We start from the raw sequence: 23,152 nt of genomic DNA on the forward strand, positions 1-23,152 counted from the left end.
CAGGAACTACAGCAAGACAATCTCAATGACCTTCTGGACCACGTGTTTGTGCTAAAACTGCATACAAACCACAAAAAAAGGTAAAGATTCCTATTTAACCAATGTATGTGGAAAGCATATGGTATGACTACATACCACACTCCCCATAGGATTAAGTGTTCTTACAATGTTCATAAGATAAGGGCTGAAAACTCATTATCAAAGTATTTTTAACATGCTGCAAGTCCGTTTATTATGACATACAAATGTTGTATATTCAGGTGAACTGAATATATGTACTTAATATCGGATAGATCCGCTAAATAACATGAGATTTATTCAATATATTATTCACAAAATCTAACTAAAATTCTTACTTAACTGGGTTGATGGAAAATGAAATAACTAGACTGGATACAAATAATTCACGAATAAACAATATTCTTAATGCATTAAACACAAACACAGTGTGGGAATTTACATAGCATTTACTTTGGACGAGATTACTCCAAGTAGCTTTTCTCAGGTTTACTTGGTCAAGACCAAGTTCTAAAAATAACTGACCAGTTGACGGAGAAGTTTCAGATTAAGCAAACCATGTATTTACCAAAAGCGACATACGATATCAAGTGACAAGTCATTCTTATTACACATAGGTGGTGCCGTAACATTCAGATATCTCCCCTAAACACATTAATCAATATTCTCGATGGACAGTAACACGTTTTAACTACTTTTAGAATAACAATGAAACAAAAGTAACTTAAAACAAGACCAACTTAACCTTTTTCCTGACCAAGTGTTGTGTGAAATGTGCACATATTCAGAACAAATAATAAATTCAGAATAAATATCTACTATTACATTGTTTATTTGTGTGTAGTTAAGCACAAAGCTACACAATGGATTATCTATTCTCTGCCCACCATGGGTATCGAAACCCGGTTTATAACGTTGTAAGTACTCAGACATACTGTTATGCCACTGTAGGGCTCTACTATAACAAAATACTTAAACACGTGGCATATTCATATACCCCAAAAATAGAATATCTTATTGATCATCTATAAATAAATATTTATTATTAGAAGATTTCATTTTCTTTCTGTATACGATGACTTAAAATCAAATTAAAAATTGAGCGATAAACAAAAATAGTTAATTTCATTTAACCGAACAAAAAGATGGGAATAAATTTCTTTCATTTTCTAATTCGTGGTATACGTATTTTCTTTCTTATAAAAATGAACATTTGTTACAAATATTAGTGAAATCTTCGCTGTTATGGATTCTGGTCTGATGTGGATAAGTGGTAAGCATGCCGACGACATCTCGGGAAATCCAAGGTTAAAACCACGATATGTTGCTAATCACGATCCGTGCTTTCAGTTGTTGGGAAGTTATGAATGACACTCAACTCTGTTATTCAGTTTTAAATGTCTGCACATTCACACACAGTAAGTTACTGTCAAATATTAAATCCGAAAAAAATTATTTTCTATGAATTCATAACATCGTGGAATTTAGTTTATTCCTTTTTTTCCTGAACTTGAAATATAATTTCTATTCAACAAACTCAACAATAAACAAAGAAAACATGATCTGTAAAGTGTACGTTTGTATTACTTTGAAATGATACAAAGTATAATAATTTCAATCATTTTCATTAAGAAGTTTTTTGTTGGTTGTTAAGTGCATAACTCCACAATAGGCTATCTGTACCGTGCCCATTAGGGGTATCGAAATTATTTTTTATTTTTAGTATTATAAGCCTTCAGATTTACAAATTAGTGGACCAGTTAGAAATTTGCATTAGTTATATTAATTAATTGTTATTATATTAAATAACAATAGCATTATTATATCGTTTTGCTGTTCATAGCCTATCTAGTTTTCATATAGTTTTGGATGTGTTTGTTGATGTAAAATGGCGATATTGGTAAATAACGATAAAGCCTTTTTCTTTAATGCCGTTCAAAATCTTGCAAGAGCTCTTGCAAGCTTGAAACCTACTCCAGTTGATAAGGTAAATATATTATTATAATTTATGCACGGTATTTGAAAGATGTCAAAGTACCATGCCATCGTAAATTCTTACATTGGTATATTTTCCCTATCCTGGCACTAGCCTATTTTAAATTTAAGTATTTATGAGTTATATACTATTACTAGTACTATAGTTTATTTTATAATAATTCTACTAGTACTACCAATGATTAGTAGTACTAATCACTAATAGTAGGACTACTTTCGAACTTGTGCTTTACGCTTTAGTATCGTAATTAGCATTAATACAGTTCCATTGTATTTCTGCTAAATGAAAAACAGTATCAGTACTATCATACAACACAGTTTTAACAAAAACTATTCGTAATACTAATAATACTGTAAGTGTAATGGTAACTTTACGAAATTTATTTTAATTCTTAGGTCTTCTCCTTTCCAGTGCCAATACCATACATTTCTTTAAAATTCTTGTTGATTAATGAAACCTAAGTAAAACAGGTACAGTGGTAGTGACAATTTGAAAGTGACAGTAACATATCTTCTTTATATTTTGAAACATATCAAACAATTTTTGATGAAATATGGTTATTCCATTACCAGGTATTCTTTCTTAACTTACATAAAGGCTTTGTTTATTTTCACAGTACAGAGTCATTTTTAAATGCTATCAATAAATAAAGTAACCAGTAATGAAATGTCACTGTTAACAAGAAGCTGCTTGTAATAGAGTCAACAAAAGCTGCCTGGGTTATGTGATAGGTTCATCACACTTTCTGCCCATACTGTTGTGACAATTCATGTATATAGATAGTTCTTTAGTGAAGTTCACTTATTAGTCATTCTTACACTATTGAAACGTTTTTATTTCTGGAACTGCTTGTCCATATTAAATAGGAGAACATAGTAGATCCACCAGTACACAAAATCAGGCATGCCTGATGTAAGTTAAACCAGTGGTTTCCAAATGTTTTTTTCTGATGACATCCTAACCCCTTACTTTGATTTTTGCAACATCCCTGTTGCCACTTGCAGTATTCGTTTTTGTGAAGTTCTTTGGGTGCTACTATAGCATGCGATCTACAGAGATATTTACACTATAGTATATAGTTTTCACAAATACTATCATCATCACCATTTTAATGATTCACTAAAACATAATTTATTGCCAAATAATTTATATATATCCACGTTTTTATTCAGCAAATAATAATAATTTAATAAGTTGTGTGTTCCAAAAGAGTACCTAAAATTTAGGTTACAATTGCGCTAGTTTTGATTGTTGGAACTTATTTCATTCCGATTATATTTGTCCCCAAATTTTATATAATGGTATTTTGTACCTTATTAGTTTAAAAGCATTATTTATAATAACTGGTGCCAATTGCAAATAAATGAAAATTAAAACGGTGGTGATGATAATATCTATGTAGACTGCATACTATATTCTCACCGTTCTTTGTTTTACGTTCTTAATTATTCTTTTTGTCGAATCTCTTATGACACCCCTAGCAATTTGCCTGTGACACACTAGTGTGTTGCTACATACAGTTTGGAAATTACTGAGTTAAAGTGTTGTTGGCCCCAATATATATTTGTTTTCAAATAGTAATAAAAGTCTTATATTAGGGTATGAGGTTTTGTGATATAATACACTGAGAATCTAGTTGTACTTTTTGTGTATGCTGAGTTTCAAATGCCTACAAGACTGCTGTAAAAATCTGCATACATTTATAACTTAACATATAAAAGTTAAGGACAACAAGGGACCTGTTGACCCATCTAGGCCATTCCATCTACTAATCTAAACAACAACAACAAAAAACAAACAAAGCCAGCTTGACCTTGATTTTACTAGAGTGTAAGAAGGGACAGTGGGAATCTCATTAATCCATTCATGTGCATCAATGATTAGATATCTCATCTGTCCAGAACACTAACTAAGGATAGTATGTGAAGATAAGGAAGGTAAAATTTTAGTAATAAGTAACACTTTTTGTTGGGCCTTTAAAATTGTTTGATGAATCTTTTGAGATCTTCCTCTTCTTTCTTCAAACACATCTTGGGAATCAGCATTATCTAATGATGAAGATCCAATGCCAAGATAAGAAACAAAGTTGTTAAGTTGTAATTGAACAATATCATGGTTATTAAAAGTGAACAGACTTTCAGTGATGGTTTTAATTTGGTAGTGTGTGTTTTTTCTCAGGACAAAGAGATAGAGCTGTAAATTTATTTGTATATATTAAGATAAAGGTCTTTTTGCAAGCAAAAGGTTCAAACAATTTTCAAACACTTTACACAAATGTATGAAAATCTCTACTTTCCCCGTGAAAATAGTACATGTTTCTGAAATTCATTATAATCTGTAAACAGTCATTGATATTTGCAGATGTTATTTACTTGTAAAAATGATTTAGAATTTTGGCTACTCTAGGTCCTTCATTGGAGCTGGGTTGCATACTACATTTCCAATCCAGTCAAGGCTCATTATTAGAACTTTCAGTTTCAAGATAAATTGTAAGTTCTATTTACTCTTACAACCTTTCAGTCCCATCAATAACCAATTACTGCCTAACACTGGTGCAGCCAGCTAGGTGTACCAGTCCTGTAATTTGTCATCCTTCTGTGTTAGCTTCCCTATATCAAACAAGAGTAAAGGTTCTGATGACTCTCACCATTAGAAGGTACAGGCAAGGCTTAAAATCATGATCAGGTTGATCTGATTCATTTTCAAAAGAAAATAGTTTGGATCACTTTTCTGTATTGTCAGTCATTCCATTAAGAAAGTTGTAGTTACTCCCACTGTTTACCCATGCTTAGTCATCTACAACTAAGTTTCATTTTTCTAATAGGGTGGTTGGCCTTTGGAATGGGTTGCCTTGTGATGTTGTAGAGGCAGGCAATTTAAGTGAGTTTAAGAAAAAGCTTGATAAATATATGAATGATAAGGGCTGGCTTTAAGATTTAAAAAAAAAAAAAATTTAGTTTAGAGGATGGAACGACCGAGATGGACCAATAGGTCCCATGTTGTCCCAAAGCATTATGTTATGTTAACACTGGGCTGAAATCACAACATCCAACAGATACTGCTGTGCTTCTTTTCAATTGGCTAGTTTGGTTCTTCCATTCTATGCTATTTCCAGATTTAAACAACATGGTGGCCACCCTATCAACAAAAATTACGAGAGCTATTCCTTCATGTTTCAATGTGCAGTTTGTTTCATCAAAAAAGTCAGAGAAGTGATAAATATATGAGGAAAACTGTGCGTCTTGTTAAGTATTCTTCAAGCTTTATTGGTCACAGATTTAACCTGGGCTAACATAGGGTTCAGTGAAATGCTAGAAATGACAACTTTGTTGCTAGTAGGCGTAGAGCCCTAACTTAGAGTGATATGGAATGAACTTTTTGTTTTATACATATTTACTTTTGACTTTGAAATTGTTTATATATTTAGAAATTCTTATAAAATTCCTGCATTTAATGGTTATAGAAATATTAAGAAGTTTTCCTTACTGAATACTTGACATGCACCAAAAATCCAAACAAAACAAAACTTCAAATTAAAATTCTATATTTAGTGGAAATAATTTATGCTTGTTTTACACATGTCCAATGTTTGGACTTCAGTTATTGAATTTCTTGATAAAATTATTTTAAAACTGAATGTTCAACGTTAAAGGTAGTTGACTGTTACTTTGATAAAATCCAATAAATTATTTAATGTTAAATTTTGATACAAGTTCTGTAATTTTATATAATTAAACACACAAATTGATTTAACAAAATTTTATACTTTACTGTGAACAATAAAAATATATGACTTTGTATTCCATTTATTTCAAGAATATTACAATAAAATGTAGTGGAACAGATAAACAATAAATAAACATTTGACAATTATATGATTATTTACCTTTATTTATTTATAAAATGTTAATTTTGTTGTATACATCAGGATTATGTTGCAAAGAAATTTTAAATTTCTGTGATATTAGATTTGCTTCAACAAACGTGGGCAAGTATAATTATTCACATTTTTTATATATAGTGTTTGACTTTGATGATGAATTTTAATCTACTTTAAATTGATCGCATGTTCAATGAGAAATTGTAATGTAAAAATACAAGTTATTTAGTTAGTTTTTGTAGCAAATCATTAATCTTAAAAAAAAGTTTGTTACATATTTTCAGCACTTTTCAACAAATTTGATGGATCATGAATAGAGAATATCATTATTATTTTTTGTAGTTTTTATATATTTCACAGTTTTTTTTGTTTTTTTTACTAGTTGAATCGTTTGCTCTCCTTATGTCCACAAGAGTCACCACAGGGAATTTTTCGTATTGATCAACGTGCCCAAGATGCAGTAATTGCATTAGGAATATATTTTTTAAAATCTGGATTTCAGGTGAGATTACAAGTAACATTTGTAAAAGATTGGTTTAATTATTAATTATTGTCTGTTTTATAAATACTGGTTTTTCTTGTACCATTCACATTTATAGAAGTCACCTAAAAAATTCTTGGCCACAAGCAAATTAGAGTTAGGTCTATTTGAAAGACAAGTAAAAACCAGTTATGTTAAGTTTGAATTTAAAGATTTTTGTTTGCACATTTACTGAATTGCTGTGATTACTATTAAAAATGTACCTGTACATTTCAGTATTATATTACAGGTTAATGGAATATGTATGTTTTGGAAACTAATTGTAAAAAAATTTGGAATGCTGGTTGTTTTATCACATCTGCTCATTTTTAGGCATGTTCTAACTATGTAATATACTTCGTGCTAGAAAAATATGTTCATTTTAAAAGTTAGATCTTTCATTTAAACAAATTTAAAATCATCTTTATTTACATTGTTTTGTCTCATATTTGCTTTTAAAAGTCAGCTTTTTCATTTAAATAAAATTTAAAATCACCTTCATTTGCATTACATGGATCGAAATATTAGATTCCTGCATTCCCGAGGAATTTAACTTTGCTTGAGGAATTTCGATTTTTTTTAGTTGGCTTTCATGATTAGGAATGCATGGTACACCTGTATTCCTTCAGTTATGACCAATGAAAGTGAATATATTGTATGGATTAAATAAAAAAACAATTCATGAGAAAATGCAACTTTACATGAGGTAGTGTAATCATTCTGATAGCTTTCCCTCGAGTGAATGTAATTTTTCTTCATTATTTATATCCCAGCATTAGTTATTAAAAGCTTTTTGTTTTGTTTCATATTTGCTTTTATGGTGAAAAAAAAAGTTGATCAATCCTAGAGAAATAACAGCTTTGACAATGACAAGATTTTTAAAGATGTCTTTATAAGAGTGAATTTTGACTTTTTTTGAAATTAAACAAAACAATTTAGAAGAGTTATTTCCTTAAAAAAAGAAAGTTTATATTTTAAATATTCTTTCTAGGATATTATTACACTCTATGAAAATCATTTATTGGAGAGATTAGTTCCGGATGCATGACACAAATCTTAATGTTATATGGTTTTTCTCTACATTTTGTTAAAAAAGAAGAGCATATAAACCTTTCGAGTTTCATGCACATTTTGATCTTGTTAGTACGTAAGATTGCTTGTTTTGTAAATTAATTTATCAGTTCTAGCTGAAACATAAGATATATAACTGTTAACATAATGTATATTTTTTACAGCATGTTGATCTCATTCTACCGTATTTGTTAAGGTTACTACGGGGACTAGCAAAATCCTTGTGGGTTGATGAAATCCGCATCCATGCTACAGACAGTAAGTAAAGATCTTTCTTAATCCTTGTGGGTTGATGAAATACGCATCCATGCTACAGATGGTAAGAAACGATCTTTCTTAATCCTTTGGGTTGATTAAATCCGCAACCATGATACAGACAGTAAGTAAAGATCTTTCTTTATCCTTGTGGGTTGATTAAATCCGCAACCATGGTACAGACAGTGAGTAAAGATCTTTCTTAATCCTTGTGGGTTGATGAAATCTGCAACCATGCTACAGACAGTAAGTAAGGATCTTTCTTTATCCTTGTGGGTTGATGAAATCTGCAACCATGCTACAGACAGTAAGTAAGGATCTTTCTTTATCCTTGTGGGTTGATGAAATCCGCATCCATGCTACAGACAGTAAGTAAAGATCTTTCTTGAAATATGTAAAGGACTTCATGTACTGCTGTTACATCACACATACTACTGTAAATTAAGACTTGTGGTATTAAATTAGAAAAATGTACATTTTACAATGATAAATATTGTGTTGATGAATTTAATAAACATTTGTTGAACTCTTTATTTGTTTCTCATTTAAACTGTTAAATATATATACTCTAGGTCAAAGGTTCCCAAACTGGGGTTAGAGGAAAGTGTCAGGGGACCATATCAAATACACAAAATACACAATGCTGCTAAGGTAATCAGTATCCAAAGATCCATTATGTGGGTGGAGGGTGAGAGTTCAGTCAGGATACAGAATTTTCTGGTGGCCTTGTGCTGAGAAAGTTTGGGAACCCCTGTCCTAGGTATTAGTGATATTTTATGGTGTTTCTCTGTAGCTTTAAACACACACAATTATTTCAAATGTAAGTATGTTTGCCAAAATATGTTGTCCATGGGCTGGAAAGGGTTAAGAAAGATCAAACTTTTGGAAGAAAGTTTGTTTAACAAATAATTGGTTTTACAATAGAATATCTACAATGTGATACATACTGTTAAATTAACCACAAATAATAAAAATTCTGCATTTAAACATGTACCTTTAAATGACAACTTAGGGAAAACTGTTAATATGTACCATGATTTAGATAATGAATTTTATGATCACTTAATCTGAATGGCCAAAGTATTGGTAGTATTTCACTTTGACATGCACTCTTGTTTTTTGATATTGTCTCAGAAGAAATGTGTCAGAAAGTAAAATAGGTTGTTCTTGTGTCATTGCAGGAATTCCACCTAGTGAGCGATTTAGTTTCTGCTTGAATACCTTACTCTCTGATATTGCATGCTTTTGTGAAGATGTCAGAGAAGAGGTTGGTATATTTTAGTTTGTTGAAATATGACAATAAGAAAACAACATATATATAGATTGATTTTTTATGAAAAATATTGTAACAATTCTCTTCCATATGTTAGATTATCTCATCACAAGTGGATTTTCTTGGAGTACTGGCAAATATTTGCCGCAGTTACAAGGATACTCATTCGCCTAGAGGAAGTACGGCAAAAGGTTTGTATGATTGTTGTATTTTTTTTAAGTTATTGCAATCTTTTTTTTTTATGAAACTGTACACAAAATATAGTGAGCATATTTGTGAATTTTCGTGAGAAAATTACTTTAAACTTTGACAGTTTTTTTCTTTAACTCTTAATATTAAATGATAAAGCATATTCTTTTCTTTTTGAAGTCACACTTTGCAGGTCAACATTACCAGTATTAATTGGCACAGCTCGTGCTATGGGAAGAGCTACCAAAACCTCACCCCCATTACTGTGCAGAATATTCCCACCACCACCAACACCTGTTCTCTCATCTTCAGAGGTCTCACGGAGTGGAACGTTGCCAAAACGACGTACATTCACTAATTTCAGACCAATCATTCCACGATCAATGTCTGGGTTGTCAAACAGTTTTTCTTCATTGGGACTAACTAGCCAAGATTCGGGAACAGATCTTATTTCCCTGGCCAGTTCTCGTGAAGTTCAGTACAAGAAACCTTCTTTGCACAGCCATTCTTCTGTTCCTTATGATTCCACATCTTACTTTTTCCATAAATTTGGGTCCAGTTTTGGGAGAATGCCAGCATTAGGAGTTACAGAATCTGCTAAAGAGGATAATCCATTGTCTTTCTCCATTGTTCACCTTCAGGCTGTATTAGCCATTGTGAGTATCCAACATATTAAAAATAATGGTGATTTTGTTTTATTTTATGAATATGTTTTAGCCTGTTAACATACACAAAGTAATCTTTGAATACACATATTAGTACTACAGGAGTAGTTCTGTAATAAAAGCTATTAGCTGTTTTAATATGAAACAGTAACTATAGGAGTGGTGAAATGACTTGTTACATCCATTTGGACAAAACTATGTAAATATTTGTGAGGGATATGAGTAAATAAAAAAAGGCATTTAATTAAAAGAACCATAATCACTATAAACGAAAACTGAACTTAAGTTTTTAAGCCCAACTTCTTCATGGTAAAACTTAGGTAGTGCAACTTGAAAAATTCTGTTAATTTAGAACCCAGTGTAAAAATAAAATTCTTTTGTAATCGGTTAAAATTATTGATATTATAATTTTTAAGAATAAGAAAATTTTATGTTTTACATCTTTTACCTTTTATATATATTCATACATACATTTGCTTAATTTTTATTTCAGGCCAAAAAGTTACTTACGAACGAGTTACTGAAATTCTTTGATGATGAAACATTGGATGTATTTGTGGTGGGTTTGGTTTATGTTATTACTCTGATCATGTACTAAGAAAGGTTGCTTTTCACCTTAATTCTACTTTATACTAACATTTTTCATAATCATCATTAAAAAAAAAAGAGAAACAACTCGTAGTTATTATTTGTTCTTGCAACTTTTGGTTCAAAAAATCAATTCAAAGTATGTAGAAAATAAGTTTTAACAAGGAAATGTGTGTTTCTAAAAAGCTATCAGAAGGCTAAAGAGCAGATTTAGATTCAAAAGAGCTTGTTAGCTGCCCACGACTGTTTCATTTAATATTAATATGAGAGTTATGACTTGTATAGTTAAAGTGCAAATGTTAAATTTAGTATTTTTAGAAGCGATAAGTTATCGTAAGTTTGCTTTTACATAACTGTTTATAAATCTTTTTGTTGTGAATTGACCTCACGTTACTCGAACCTTCTAGGTTTTTCTCATTGTTTCATTGAGTATTATTACATTATAACGTCTTGTAATGTGTATAAAGTTCTATGACTCAGTTGGGCAATATACATATATATATATATATAGGCAACCAAGTTAGTACAAGTAAGTAAGTCAGTCAAAGTGAATCAAATAAGACAAAGTTAGTGATAGATATTGATCTAGACTGTGTTTGTAAGTTTAGCTATAAAGAATGTATAGTGGCAACTTTTAAAGTGTAATGATTGCAGATTGTATTGTAGTAACAGAGTAGAGAAGAAATAATTTATCTTGTCCATTGGGTTCTAAAGTAACTGAACCAGCTTGTATAGACTTTTGAGGAAAAAGAGAATTATTTAAAGTTCTGAATACAACTGTGGTAATGAACTATGTGTTGAACATTTGCATATATGTTTGACTATTTTTAATATATTATTTTAAAACAAGTGGACGGTGTGCTGTTTATTTATCATTGAAATTTATTGCCAACAAGTCTCAGACACCTACTGTAAAGAATTGTGGCCCTATAAAAATTGGCAGAACTCCTTGAAAAAGACTGAATAACAGAGTAGCTTATGTTACCACTTAAAAATATGATTATGATTAATAGAGTCTTTTGTTCTTGTTTTTTTTTAAATAAATAAATAAATATATATATGTATATACATAAAATTCCTGAGAGAGAGAGACAAATATTATATACACATACGTGCAAAGTAAAGCAGTTTATTGTCTAAAGATTTCCTATATTCAGAATGGTAGAGACCACAGTGCTGAAGATACAAAGTAAAGCAGTTTATTGTCTAAAGTTTTCCATTATTCAGAATGGTAGAGACCACAGTGCTGAAGATACAAAGTAAAGCAGTTTATTGTCTAAAGATTTCCATTATTCAGAATGGTAGAGACCACAGTGCTGAAGATACAAAGTAAAGCAATTTATTGTCTAAAGATTTCTGATATTCAGAATGGTAGAGACCACAGTGCTGAAGGTACAAAGTAAATCAATTTATTGTCTAAAGATTTCCATTATTCAGAATGGTAGAGACCACAGTGCTAAAGATACAAAGTAAAGCAGTTTATTGTCTAAAGATTTCCATTATTCAGAATGGTAGAGACCACAGTGCTGAAAATACAAAGTAAAGCAGTTTATTGTCTAAAGATTTCTGATATTCAGAATGGTAGTGAGACCACAGTGCTGAATATATTACATTATTTTTACTCCACTGATTTGTTACGTACATGGAATTAAAAGTTTTCTTGTGCTTAACTTTGTTGGCTATACTGTATTAAATATTTACTACTCATTTATTGTTTATTCAAATGACTTCATAATAAGGAAATATTGATCTTAATTTAACTTTCATGTAATGCAAGTATAGTTCTTTTGGTGGAAAAGTTTTTCAAATTTGTCTTCACACAATAGAAAACTTTTGTGCTTGTGAATGTTGTGACTTATATCAACATCATTATGTTAGAAAGTACAACAATAGTTAATAATAATTTTATTTTTGTACAAAATACACCTTGCTAATAAGCATGTTGACAAGAAAAAAAATGTAATCATAATTTTGGTGTTGTTGAAAAAAGTTGCTTCATCAGAATCAGAAATCCCCTTTTTTTTTCCTGTGGAATGTGAAATATTTTTAAATGAGGAAGAAGTATTTTGTGTGACTTACTGTCTGTTAAGTTATATTGATAAAGGTTTTTTTTATATGTATCACTAGAGTAAGTAAGATGAGGATAAGTATTTTTTTTTTCTGTAGAGTGGACAGTTGAAGATTTATCCTTACAAGACTTATAGTGAAACTGTAAAGCTGGTCCTAGTGACGCTACTACGTGAACTACTACAACATCAAACAGGTAACAGTATGTATTAGTAGTAAGAGAACAAATGTTTCCTCAACAGTCAGCATGATAAATTGAGTAAATGATATGGACATAGCTAGAAAGTTGTATTTTGATCTTGTAAGATATTTCCAAATAGTTATTGTAAAGTAAGAACTTAATCAACGCCCCCCTCCCCTCCCTCACTGTTTCTGTGTATGTTTATTGATTCAGTGATATGTATTTTCAGGTGGTCACCGGAGTAATATATTTTTCAAGATTATTTCAGTAGATATTGTAAAAAGTGAAAGAATTTTTTTTCATTCAAGGATTTTATATTTTTTGATTGATTAATCATTAATGTAAGTGTTAGAATTATATATCTCTGCATTTAATCATGCTTCTTAATATGTTTCAACACAGTTCTGAATGTGTTCATACTTGTTTAAAGTTGGAGTAGTTAAAAAGTTAATTTTCTTTGCAGTATCTGGAAGTCTTATTCTGGTAACTTTGAATAATTGAAGTCATTCCCGTCATTAAATTCCAGCTACTTTGTTTTGCATGTGTATACTAATGACTGAATTATGCATTAAACTTCTTTCAATCTCTTTCATGAGTTTTTGTTTTTTTAATTGGCCAAAAGAGAGGAACTTATATTGCAGTAATTCTTGCTTTGACTTGTCAGTTTTTATTATAGTATTAGTGTATTTTAACAGTCTAAAATATCCTGTTCTGTGGTAAATTAATAGATCAAAATTTATGTTGTTATCATGTCATTGTTTTTCCACTTTCTTTTCATTGACTAAAGGTTTAAAAAAAAACAAAAAAACTACAACAACCAACCATTGTGGCTTGTTATGTCCAATAATGAGCATGACAATCAGAAAGGGTTAAATCTTAATAACTGTAGGCAGTTTAGGTATATTAAAGATTGGTTTTAGTTAAGGAGTTAACTTTTTTTAATTATTTCAGATTTACCTATTCCATTCACTAAAGACGTTCAAGAATTTGTAAAAGGTCTGTTTCTTTCTGGACAAACAGAACTTCAAAGCAGACATCATGATGCTAGTGAACGAGAGGATCGTGAATCAAATTTTGCCACTGTTAATAAGTTTAAAGTTAATGTACAGACCAATGCAGCTTGTGTAGATTTACTTGTATGGGCAACAGCAGATGAAGCAGGTAAACATAGCTTTATAATAAAAAATGTTTTTACTTTTTAAAGTTGTGCATAGGAATGAATTGATGGGTTCTTACGTGTAGTATTTTATTATTACTCATTTCACTAGCTAAGTAACCAGTTATTTTGAAATCACAAGTTGAAGACTGTAGTTATGAAAGAGAATCTTTTAACCCCCAAAAAATCCATTACAATGAAACTAGGCTTATATCTCGATACAATTAATCCACATATTAAAATGAATGAGTATTTTGATGAGAAGGGTGGCTAAAGAAATGGAATTGCAGCAATTTCATTTGACCATGTACTTGTTAAGTACACTGGTTCACCTCCAATTAACTTTTTGGCCTTTGGTCTGTTTAAACATAACCTTGGAAGCCAACAGCTATGTACAGTGAAGGGTGTATAGAAGTTTGTCAAGATGCAAAGTGTCTTATTTAATTTGCAGATGCTTGTTGCAATAGAAATTACAAGAGTCAGGCAATAGCACGTAAAGTTAGCCATCAGATTAAGCCTAATCTACGGTGGAAGAAATACTCTAAGGAACCTAGAACATCATTTTTATAAAGTGCAATTAATCATCAGTCATACAGTAAAAGCAAAGATTAATTGAATGGTAAAAAACAATTTTAATCATCCACCCTAATTTTTATGCAAGTCAGACTTCCATTGGGCTGGTAATTGATCTAAAATACAAATGATTGGTCATTTAGCTCATGCCTGTGAATGAACAATTAGTATAGGTAGCTTTACATGTTTACACTTCATAAAATTTCACTTCAATATGATCAATATAGACAGTAAGGGCTGTCTGACAATGTGTTGCATGCTTAAAAATCAGAGTATTGATAAGATAATGCATCTTACTGGGTACGTGGTACACAAGCTGGCCCTATTTCTAATCATCTATATCTTGACAATGATGCTTCTGTGAACATTTGATGTAGTTTCAGAGCTTTCAATCTACAGTTGGTGTGGCCTGGCCAGGTGGTTAGGGAGCATGACTCACAATCTGGGTTCATATCCCCATCCCACCAAACATGCTCGCCCTTTCATCTCTGGGGGCATTATAAGATGAAGGTCAATCCCATTGTTCATTGGTAAAAGAGTAGCCCAAGAGTTGGCATTGGGTGGTGATGACTAGCTGCCTTCCCTCTAGTCTTTCACTGGTAAATTAGGGATGGCTAGTGCATATAGCCCTCATGTAGCTTTGCGAGAAGTTCAAAACAAACCAAACCAAGAACATTCTACTGTTATTGGTGAGTCAAAATGCACAGGTAGCTTTTGTCTGCTTTTTTTATCTGGATGATGTTCTTTCTTATTTAAATAACTGAGCAATCATACCTTTGGTTTAGAACCAATTCTTTATTTTGCTAATGGTACATTGAGACATTTTTAACCAGTTCACAACACCCTGGTGTTAGTTGCTGCGTTTCATTCATTTGATCGCTTTCAATATAAGTGAAACATCTGAATGTTTTCTTGGAGATCTAGCCGTAGTTTGAACAGTTTGGAGAACTTTAAACTCTGTGTTGCTCTTCAGAATAACAGTTGAGACACGATTCTGTGTGGTCACTGCATAAGACCCAGGCTGAATGACTGGTCATTGATACCATATCACATGATTGGTTACATTTTCATGAAAATGAACTAAGGAAGAAGATTGACATTATTCCATGTCATTAGTTCTCCTTGCCATAACTATAATGTAACAGGTTGTAGTTATCCAGTGATTGTTTAGTGGGAGTATTAACTCTTTAAACCCAGAATTATTTTCATGACTTCCTAATAATTATCATCATACCCTATAAAATTTAAATTTTCTTAATTTTGTACATAAAACGTGGTTTAAATTAGATTTCAGCCAAAGAGACATAAATATCATCTGACAGTATCACCGTCCTATGGGTAAATGCTCGGGTTTAAAGAGTTAAGCTCTGATTAAGTCGTACTCTTTATCTTCAACCAAGCTATGGTGATGAAAGCTGTAGTTTTCAGATTATTATAATTTGGGTTTTGTTTACTCTTATATTGTAATATGTTTATTCCTTCAAATATGTAACTATAACATTCAAAACATATTAAAGGAGCACCTAAAATAAATCTTGAAAGTTAACAAATAAAATAATGTGCCCAATGTGTATGTTTAGACAAGTATTGCTACAATTTGTAGAAATATGATAGTAGAAAGAACTTAACCCTATTTCAGAAAGCTTTTACAAATTCTGAGAATAAAGATGTTTCCAGTTTCAGTGACATAACTAGACTGAACTTATTTTTATTATTGCTACAAGTCCATGCCTGTTAATCTATTGGCAGTGATTATGTTATGTTTTGAAAATCTATCATTATAATTGCACATTTTGAAAGTTACAACTACAATTAATCAAGTATATGAACATGTGAGTTGAAGAATGGAAAATTTAATATTTTTAATATGTTTTCTGTTAAAACACAAAGTGTGTTTTTTCTGTTATGAATCATGAAGAACCAAAAATTATAACATTTAATGATCATTTTTTTTAATTGATACCTAATTGCTCCTTTTTATTCTTTCATTAATTTTTGTTTTCCCATAATACTTGTTAAAGCAGAAAGTATCATAAGTCTTGGAAAATCAAAAATAGATAAAAAAGTTAAAAAATAAGTTTTGTATTTCTTAAGGAGGTATAATTTTTAAATGTAGAAACTGACCAGTCCTAATTTTGTATTTGTTAAGAAACTATAATTTTTAAATGTAGAAACTGACCAGTCCTAATTTTATATTTGTTAAGGAACTATAATTTTTAAATGTAGAAACTGACCAGTCCTAATTTTGTATTTGTTAAGGAACTATAATTTTTAAATATAGAAACTGACCAGTCCTAATTTTGTATTTATTAAGGAACTATAATTTTTAAATGTAGAAACTGACCAGTCCTAATTTTGTATTTGTTAAGGAACTATAATTTTCAAATGTAGAAACATTGCCCAGTCTTAAATTTCAACAATTTTTTGTTTGCAGGTGCTGATAGCCTATGTGGCCGCTTAACAGAAAAAATAAATTCTTCACATGGACACAAGTTAGCCTTTGCTCATATGCCTTTAATTATTGTTTGTTTGGAGGTAAGTCGTTTCTAAAATGAAATCTAATGCTTTTGCTTTTTTAATAATGTAGAATATACACATACATGTGAATAACCCTGGATATGTTGCATAAATACACAAACATCTGTTTAATTATCTATATATATGCATACATATACACATGCATAGCTCTTAAGTTATTAAGTCATGCAACCTCAATGACATGTTCAGTATATCTATTTCCTCCTAGTGATAATATGAGTTATTACATATTTTTAAAAATAATGTATCCTAGGAAAGTACTTGACAACTTAGTAAACTTTTGGATAAGTATAATTCTGTATATATTTTTTTTATTTCATACTTTCTGAAGAAATTGGATTCTTCTTTGTACAGGGACTCGGAAAACTAGCAGAGAAGTTTCCCAGTATAGCAGATGTAAGCATTGCTTCACTCCGAGACTTTCTGGTCAATCCTTCACCCGTGTTGCTAAAGCTTCATAAACAGCAGACCCCTCAGAACACCCACTCAGGCCCCCTTTGTATCATGGTGACAGACAGTTCTACATCAACGTTGAAATCAGGCACTGTCTCTAGCTCTTTCAATGCTTTTGAGAAGTTACGAGATATTGCCATAGATAACTTGTGCAGGTAACTTACTACTTTTTAAGTGGAGTTTGAAGCTTATGATTAAGGGTGGTATTAGTGTTTAAGTTTTGTAAGATTTTATTATGCAGTTTTAAAATAAAGCAAAATAAATATAGCCTGTACTGTTTATGCACAATAAAGTTTATAATGCGTATTATATAATCTTTATAAAAAATAAAAATTACCATGATATATATATATATATATATATATATATTGACTACCAAAGAAATAAAACTATTAGTATTTTAAAATGACATACGTAAATGTCTTTTATGTTTGTGAAGTTAGCCCCTTAACTCCGAGTAGATGCTCTTAGCGTCCGGCCAAAAATCCTGATTTACCCATCAGACATTGACAGTGTCTGATAACATTTATTTCTCTTTCGGTAAAAACTAATCCAAACCCCACATTATTATCCACATAATTAAGAAAATTTAAATTTTATAAGGTATGGTGATAATTATTTGGAAATCATGAAAGTAATTTTGGCAGAATGCACAAAAAAAGGTGGGTTTAAAAGAGTTAAAAGTGAAGAGGCAAACATTTTGGATATTTTGAAATAATATCGATTAAGAAGGTTCTTTGAAAACTGTTGTACCTTATAGAAAACATTTCACTCCACAAATTATAATTTGTTTATGTTATCATCATGTTTAGTACATTAGAATAAACATAACATGGTAAAGGTGTCTCATTATCTTAAGTTGTAATTTCTGTCAAGAGGTCTTGTACTCTTTTATATATTTGCTTTGTGGTTTTGGTTACGAAGGGCTCTTAGAGCAGGACTGGCAGAAGATCCAACGTGTGTTCAGGCTTTCTTGGCTTCTGTCTCCAATAGGCTGTATCAGGCAGAGAAGAGTGACATGTGAGTGTTAAATTTTGGTTCACACACGACAAGTGTATAAAGATTCATTGATTTTCCTTAATTTATGATAAAGGGTTTTTTATACTAAATATTTCAGTGTCTTTGTTTTAAGGTAATTCTTGTTAAGATGTCCATGATATGCAGTGATCTCATTGTGCTTCTACTGTGTTTTTGTTGTGATTTAAGAAAAAGCAGGACATGAAGTTTCATTGCATTGCACATTGTACTGTGCTGAAATGATTATGTGGCATTCTAATACTTTAAATAAGAACATTTTTTAAATATTTATTGATTTATTTCTGTATAGGCTTCAAATTTATTCTACCACCAATTTATATACTATTAGCTTATTTACAGGCAAAAACTTTGAAATATTTGTTAAAATGAATTAAACTGTCTGAATGAATGTGAAGTAAATACTCATAAACAAATTTTAAACGTTTTATAGTAACTTTTACATATACGTCAGATTGGAAACTATGTTTCTCAATGCCTGTTCATAGATTCATTTCTTGTATAGTTGTATAAAGAGTTTATTCTCTAGATCGGTGATCTTGATATTATATTGAAGAAGGAACAAGGCTTCAAAATTAATAGAACTATTTCAGTTAAACTTTTCATTGGGATGATTAATTTAGACAAAGTTTCATAAATTTACTGTGCTGTCTACCTCAAGGAGAGGCCCGGCATCGCCAGGTGGTTAGGGCGCTCGACTCACAATCTGCGGCTCGCAGGTTCAAATCCCCGTCACACCAAACATGCCCGCCCTTTCAGCTCTGGGGGCATTATAACATGATGGTCAATCTCACCATTCATTGGTAAAAGAGTAGTCCAAGAGTTAACGGTGGATGGTGATGACTCGCTGCCTTCCCTCTAGTCTTACACTGCTAAATTAGGGACGGCTGGCGCAGATAGCTCTCGTGTAGCTTTGCGCGAAAATCATAACAAACAAACAAACCTTGAGGAGAAACTTTCCACTAGTATGTTTTATTCTAAATAAAGATGACAGTTTGCTGAGATCGAAATAAGTTAATTATATTACGGAAAGTAGGTAAATATGAACAGTGTACCAAAACAATGGAATATTATGTGTTTTCATGCTGTTCTTTATTAGGGAATCTACCCTTGTGTCTACCAACACAATTGTTTCTCTGGGCCACATTGCTGTGAATTTGAAGGATACACCAAGAACCATGGAGTTTATTCTGCAGTTCTTTCAGCAAAGATTCTGCAGACCTCCTTCTCCGTTGGATTCCCTTATTGTTGACCAGCTGGGTTGTATGGTGATTGCTAAAGGAGATGTTAGTTGATTTTTTTTTGCTTTGTTTCATTTTCAGGATTTAACTTTAATGATCTTTTCAATCTGTCAAAATCAAAGTGAATATAAATGTTAGAGGTATCCGACAGTGTACAAAATTTAAGAATTAAAAACAGCTAAAATGGGATAGAAAAAATGCATCAGTTAAAAACAACGTTTTGCCACTGTTAACGTGGCATCATCACCTGATGATGTCAAATTAACAGTGGTGAAATGTTGTTTTTAAATGATACATTTTTCTGTCCTATTTTAGCAGTTTTTGAATTTTAAAACTAAGTAACATAATGGAATTATTTATTAACTTTTGTCTTTAAAAACAAATCAAATGAAGTTGTATGTTCTAACAGTTTTTAGATTTGTGGTATACAGAGTAAAAATACGAAAAACTGGTAGTTTTACTTTAAAATGTTTATAGAATTAAATAAAAAAAAAATCCATTTGTACAAATTATTACAGTAATGTATAACATTAGTTATTTACCTTCATAGATTTTATAATTTTGTAAAATGCAGTTTATGATTTATTTTGCAGTCCATTAAAATTGTTTTTAGGTTACTGTGCTGTTAAAAAGTTGAAAATGGCTTATAAGGTACTCTGTTCTTGTAAGAACAAACTATCTTCTATTACTTTGTGATGTATGGGTATCTTATAATATTATAATTTGGGAAAATGAATGTCTGTCCATTTGAGTTGCACCTAGTTGACCCAGTTTTTTCTTATGCTCAGCTCTATGTAGCTCTGTTTAGGGTATGGTATTTCAATTGGTTAAATATTTATCGTCCGTGAACTTACAAATATTGAAACTGTTGTTTAGGAGGAAGTTTTGTAAACAACTTTTCCAACATGAATTCGATAGTACTTAGTTTTAGACCATAGCCTGAAATATCACAAATCTCTACATTTTGTCAAATATTGACTCATTCTACTGGTGTGTATGTAAATATACAAATTTTAATGAAAAAATTATGAAGCAATTAAAATAAGTTAATTTTGATCTTACATAAATAAACAACATTAATCTGTCTTTATATTTGTATGTGTTCTATATATCCATTTATTGATATAGTATAGTACATATGAAGCAATTAAAAAGAAGTTAATTTTGATCTTACATAAATAAACAACATTAATCTGTCTTTATATTTGTATGTGTTCTATATATCCATTTATTGATATAGTATAGTACATATCAGAGTGGGTGGTGTTGACTAGCTGCTTTCACTCTAGTCTTTCACTGCTAAATGGAGAAGAGACGGGCACCACCAGGTAAATCTGCCCAAGAATCACTGATGGTACACCAATATCTAAGTTGCCCCAGTGGTCATAAGTGGCTTCGGGACTCAAAGAAAAAAAAAACAGATATCTTCTCTGTCCATTAAAGTAACTTATTATTTGAAATATTTCTTTTTGGTATGTGTGTGTGAGATTGCATGTTTTACAGACTATGTTTTGTTCCTTAATACTTGCTAATGTTTGATATCTTTTCCTGCCTATATTCCTGAAGATGTTACAGATTCTGATATTACCTGTTTTTTAATAATCTGTTTTATATTTATTCAGGTATATGTATATGAGGAAGTTATGAAAATGTTTACCATGATCACCGTAGAGTCGAGTTCTGCTTACAACATAGGGAGTGCAGTTGATCGCAAACAAGGATATAGGTATTTTTATTGTACATATTTACTTAATAAACACTTTTGCATAATCACATATTTGTTTGTGTTTTAGCATCTGGTGAATTAGTTTAATGGTGTTTTTATGTGTATATTTGTGGTATGTTTCCTTAACTTTGTAGATGAGCACAATCGGGTGTGTTTTCACTTTGATATGTTATTTTCCGAAATATACTTTTTTTGACTAAAGAGTTCATTTGTGAGCCGTGTTTACAATGTTGCTGAAAAGTAGCTTAACACTTAAGCATGAAGAAGCATATTTATAAAATGAGGTCTAGCTGGGTTAATTACATATCTGGTTTCACAGTTAGAATTTCAGAATTGGTAGATAAAGATCATGTATTGTTGCTGATATCTGGAAGCTGTAATGCCTTTAGGTATCATTGATTTGATAAAACTAGCTCTCTGTAAAGAGAATAAAAGAGAAGACTGGGTGATATATACTTTGTTAAATATTTGGCAACTTTCCAAAAAGCTGAGATTTGAATAAAATTCAGTATTATCAAGCACCTGTTTGTTAACTGTTTTAAAATCATCAAATTTTGAAGAAAATAGTTTTTATTTGAATTCATATAAATGTTTGAATTGAGAAAAAAATATTTCATTATACCTGATGATCAGAATTATTTTAACTCAATTCAAGAGTATCTTATTGAAAATTGTACTTCTGCCGATGCATTAGTTGAGGAATTTCACATATATCATTTTATTTAAGATTTTTGTTTGAAACTTTTCCCTGTTTTCATCACTTATATCTTCATATCTAAGATTGGTGTACCAAACAACATAACAATCCTACTATAGTTTTAGTCTGAGAGAAGCTTGTTTGTCCTCTAACTCCTCTTAGGTTTCTATTTGGACCTGTTAAATATGGTTTAATCAACTAAGGATATGTCAATAAGATATTTTTCCTTTAACCCTTTCCAGATTGTCACGGGTCAAAGGCCATGTCATCATGTTTGTTGACTCGCATTCAAAATTTTATTGAACTACTATGTTATGAATTTATGTCATTAATTTTGGTATCAAACTGTAGATTATAATTCAAATTTTCTTATTATACATTATTTAATTTCTTAATTTAAAAGTAAATATTAAAAAAAACACACCTAAACATCGATCTTTATGTGTCACGTGGTATGTTGAATGAACCACTGATTCAAATTAGGTGTTTGTGATGTCGAAATACAAAGTCCATAGTTTTGTACAAGTTAGGAACTCAAATTACTGATATTGACAAGCTAGAATATAAAATAAGAACCTCTCTATCTTTTTTTTTTTTTGCTGAGATATCGCTCATGTACTGAATCAAACACAGTGGCCCGGCTCACCTCTTTCCATTTTTAGAAAAGGTCCCTTATATACTCTTACTTCTATGTATGACATGTGAATAACCAGTCTAAAGCTCAGACTGGCCCCCTAGTGACTTTCTCAACCATTTTCAAAAATAATTATGTGATCTCTTTCTTTGGAGACAAACCTTCGTGCTGGTAAGTTGAGTCTTCAGTATCAATGTAATAATTTAGTAAATATATATATAAAGCCTAAAAAAATTTATCTCATTTCACATTCTCCACATGCGAAATTTCTTAAGGCTTAGCAAGCTATGATAAGCAGCAACTGAGTATAAAGGTTGTAACTAGAAGAAATAATTGTTTGCTTTACTTCTTTATTTACTTTTCTGTGTTTTAAGAACAATAAGTTTAAGAACTTGT

General features: G+C 30.9%; 1 protein-coding gene across 1 annotated transcript in view; it reads left to right on the forward strand.

The window, feature by feature from the left end:
* The first annotated feature begins 1,746 nt into the window (after window positions 1-1,746).
* Window positions 1,747-23,152, forward strand: part of LOC106459677 (phosphatidylinositol 4-kinase alpha-like) — a 78,483-nt gene continuing 57,077 nt past the window's right edge. The window contains exons 1-14 of the mRNA XM_013919318.2: window positions 1,747-2,005; window positions 6,277-6,396; window positions 7,650-7,743; window positions 8,922-9,007; window positions 9,111-9,204; window positions 9,383-9,858; window positions 10,361-10,426; window positions 12,622-12,718; window positions 13,655-13,864; window positions 16,867-16,967; window positions 17,325-17,578; window positions 18,348-18,443; window positions 19,558-19,744; window positions 21,322-21,425. Of these exons, the coding sequence (XP_013774772.1) occupies window positions 1,907-2,005; window positions 6,277-6,396; window positions 7,650-7,743; window positions 8,922-9,007; window positions 9,111-9,204; window positions 9,383-9,858; window positions 10,361-10,426; window positions 12,622-12,718; window positions 13,655-13,864; window positions 16,867-16,967; window positions 17,325-17,578; window positions 18,348-18,443; window positions 19,558-19,744; window positions 21,322-21,425 (2,084 nt within the window). The 5' untranslated portion in view covers window positions 1,747-1,906. The remainder of the gene's footprint in view (window positions 2,006-6,276; window positions 6,397-7,649; window positions 7,744-8,921; window positions 9,008-9,110; window positions 9,205-9,382; window positions 9,859-10,360; window positions 10,427-12,621; window positions 12,719-13,654; window positions 13,865-16,866; window positions 16,968-17,324; window positions 17,579-18,347; window positions 18,444-19,557; window positions 19,745-21,321; window positions 21,426-23,152) is intronic.

This window comes from Limulus polyphemus, unplaced genomic scaffold (assembly GCF_000517525.1).
Source record: "Limulus polyphemus unplaced genomic scaffold, Limulus_polyphemus-2.1.2 Scaffold647, whole genome shotgun sequence".
NCBI classification, from domain to species: Eukaryota; Metazoa; Arthropoda; class Merostomata; order Xiphosura; family Limulidae; genus Limulus; species Limulus polyphemus.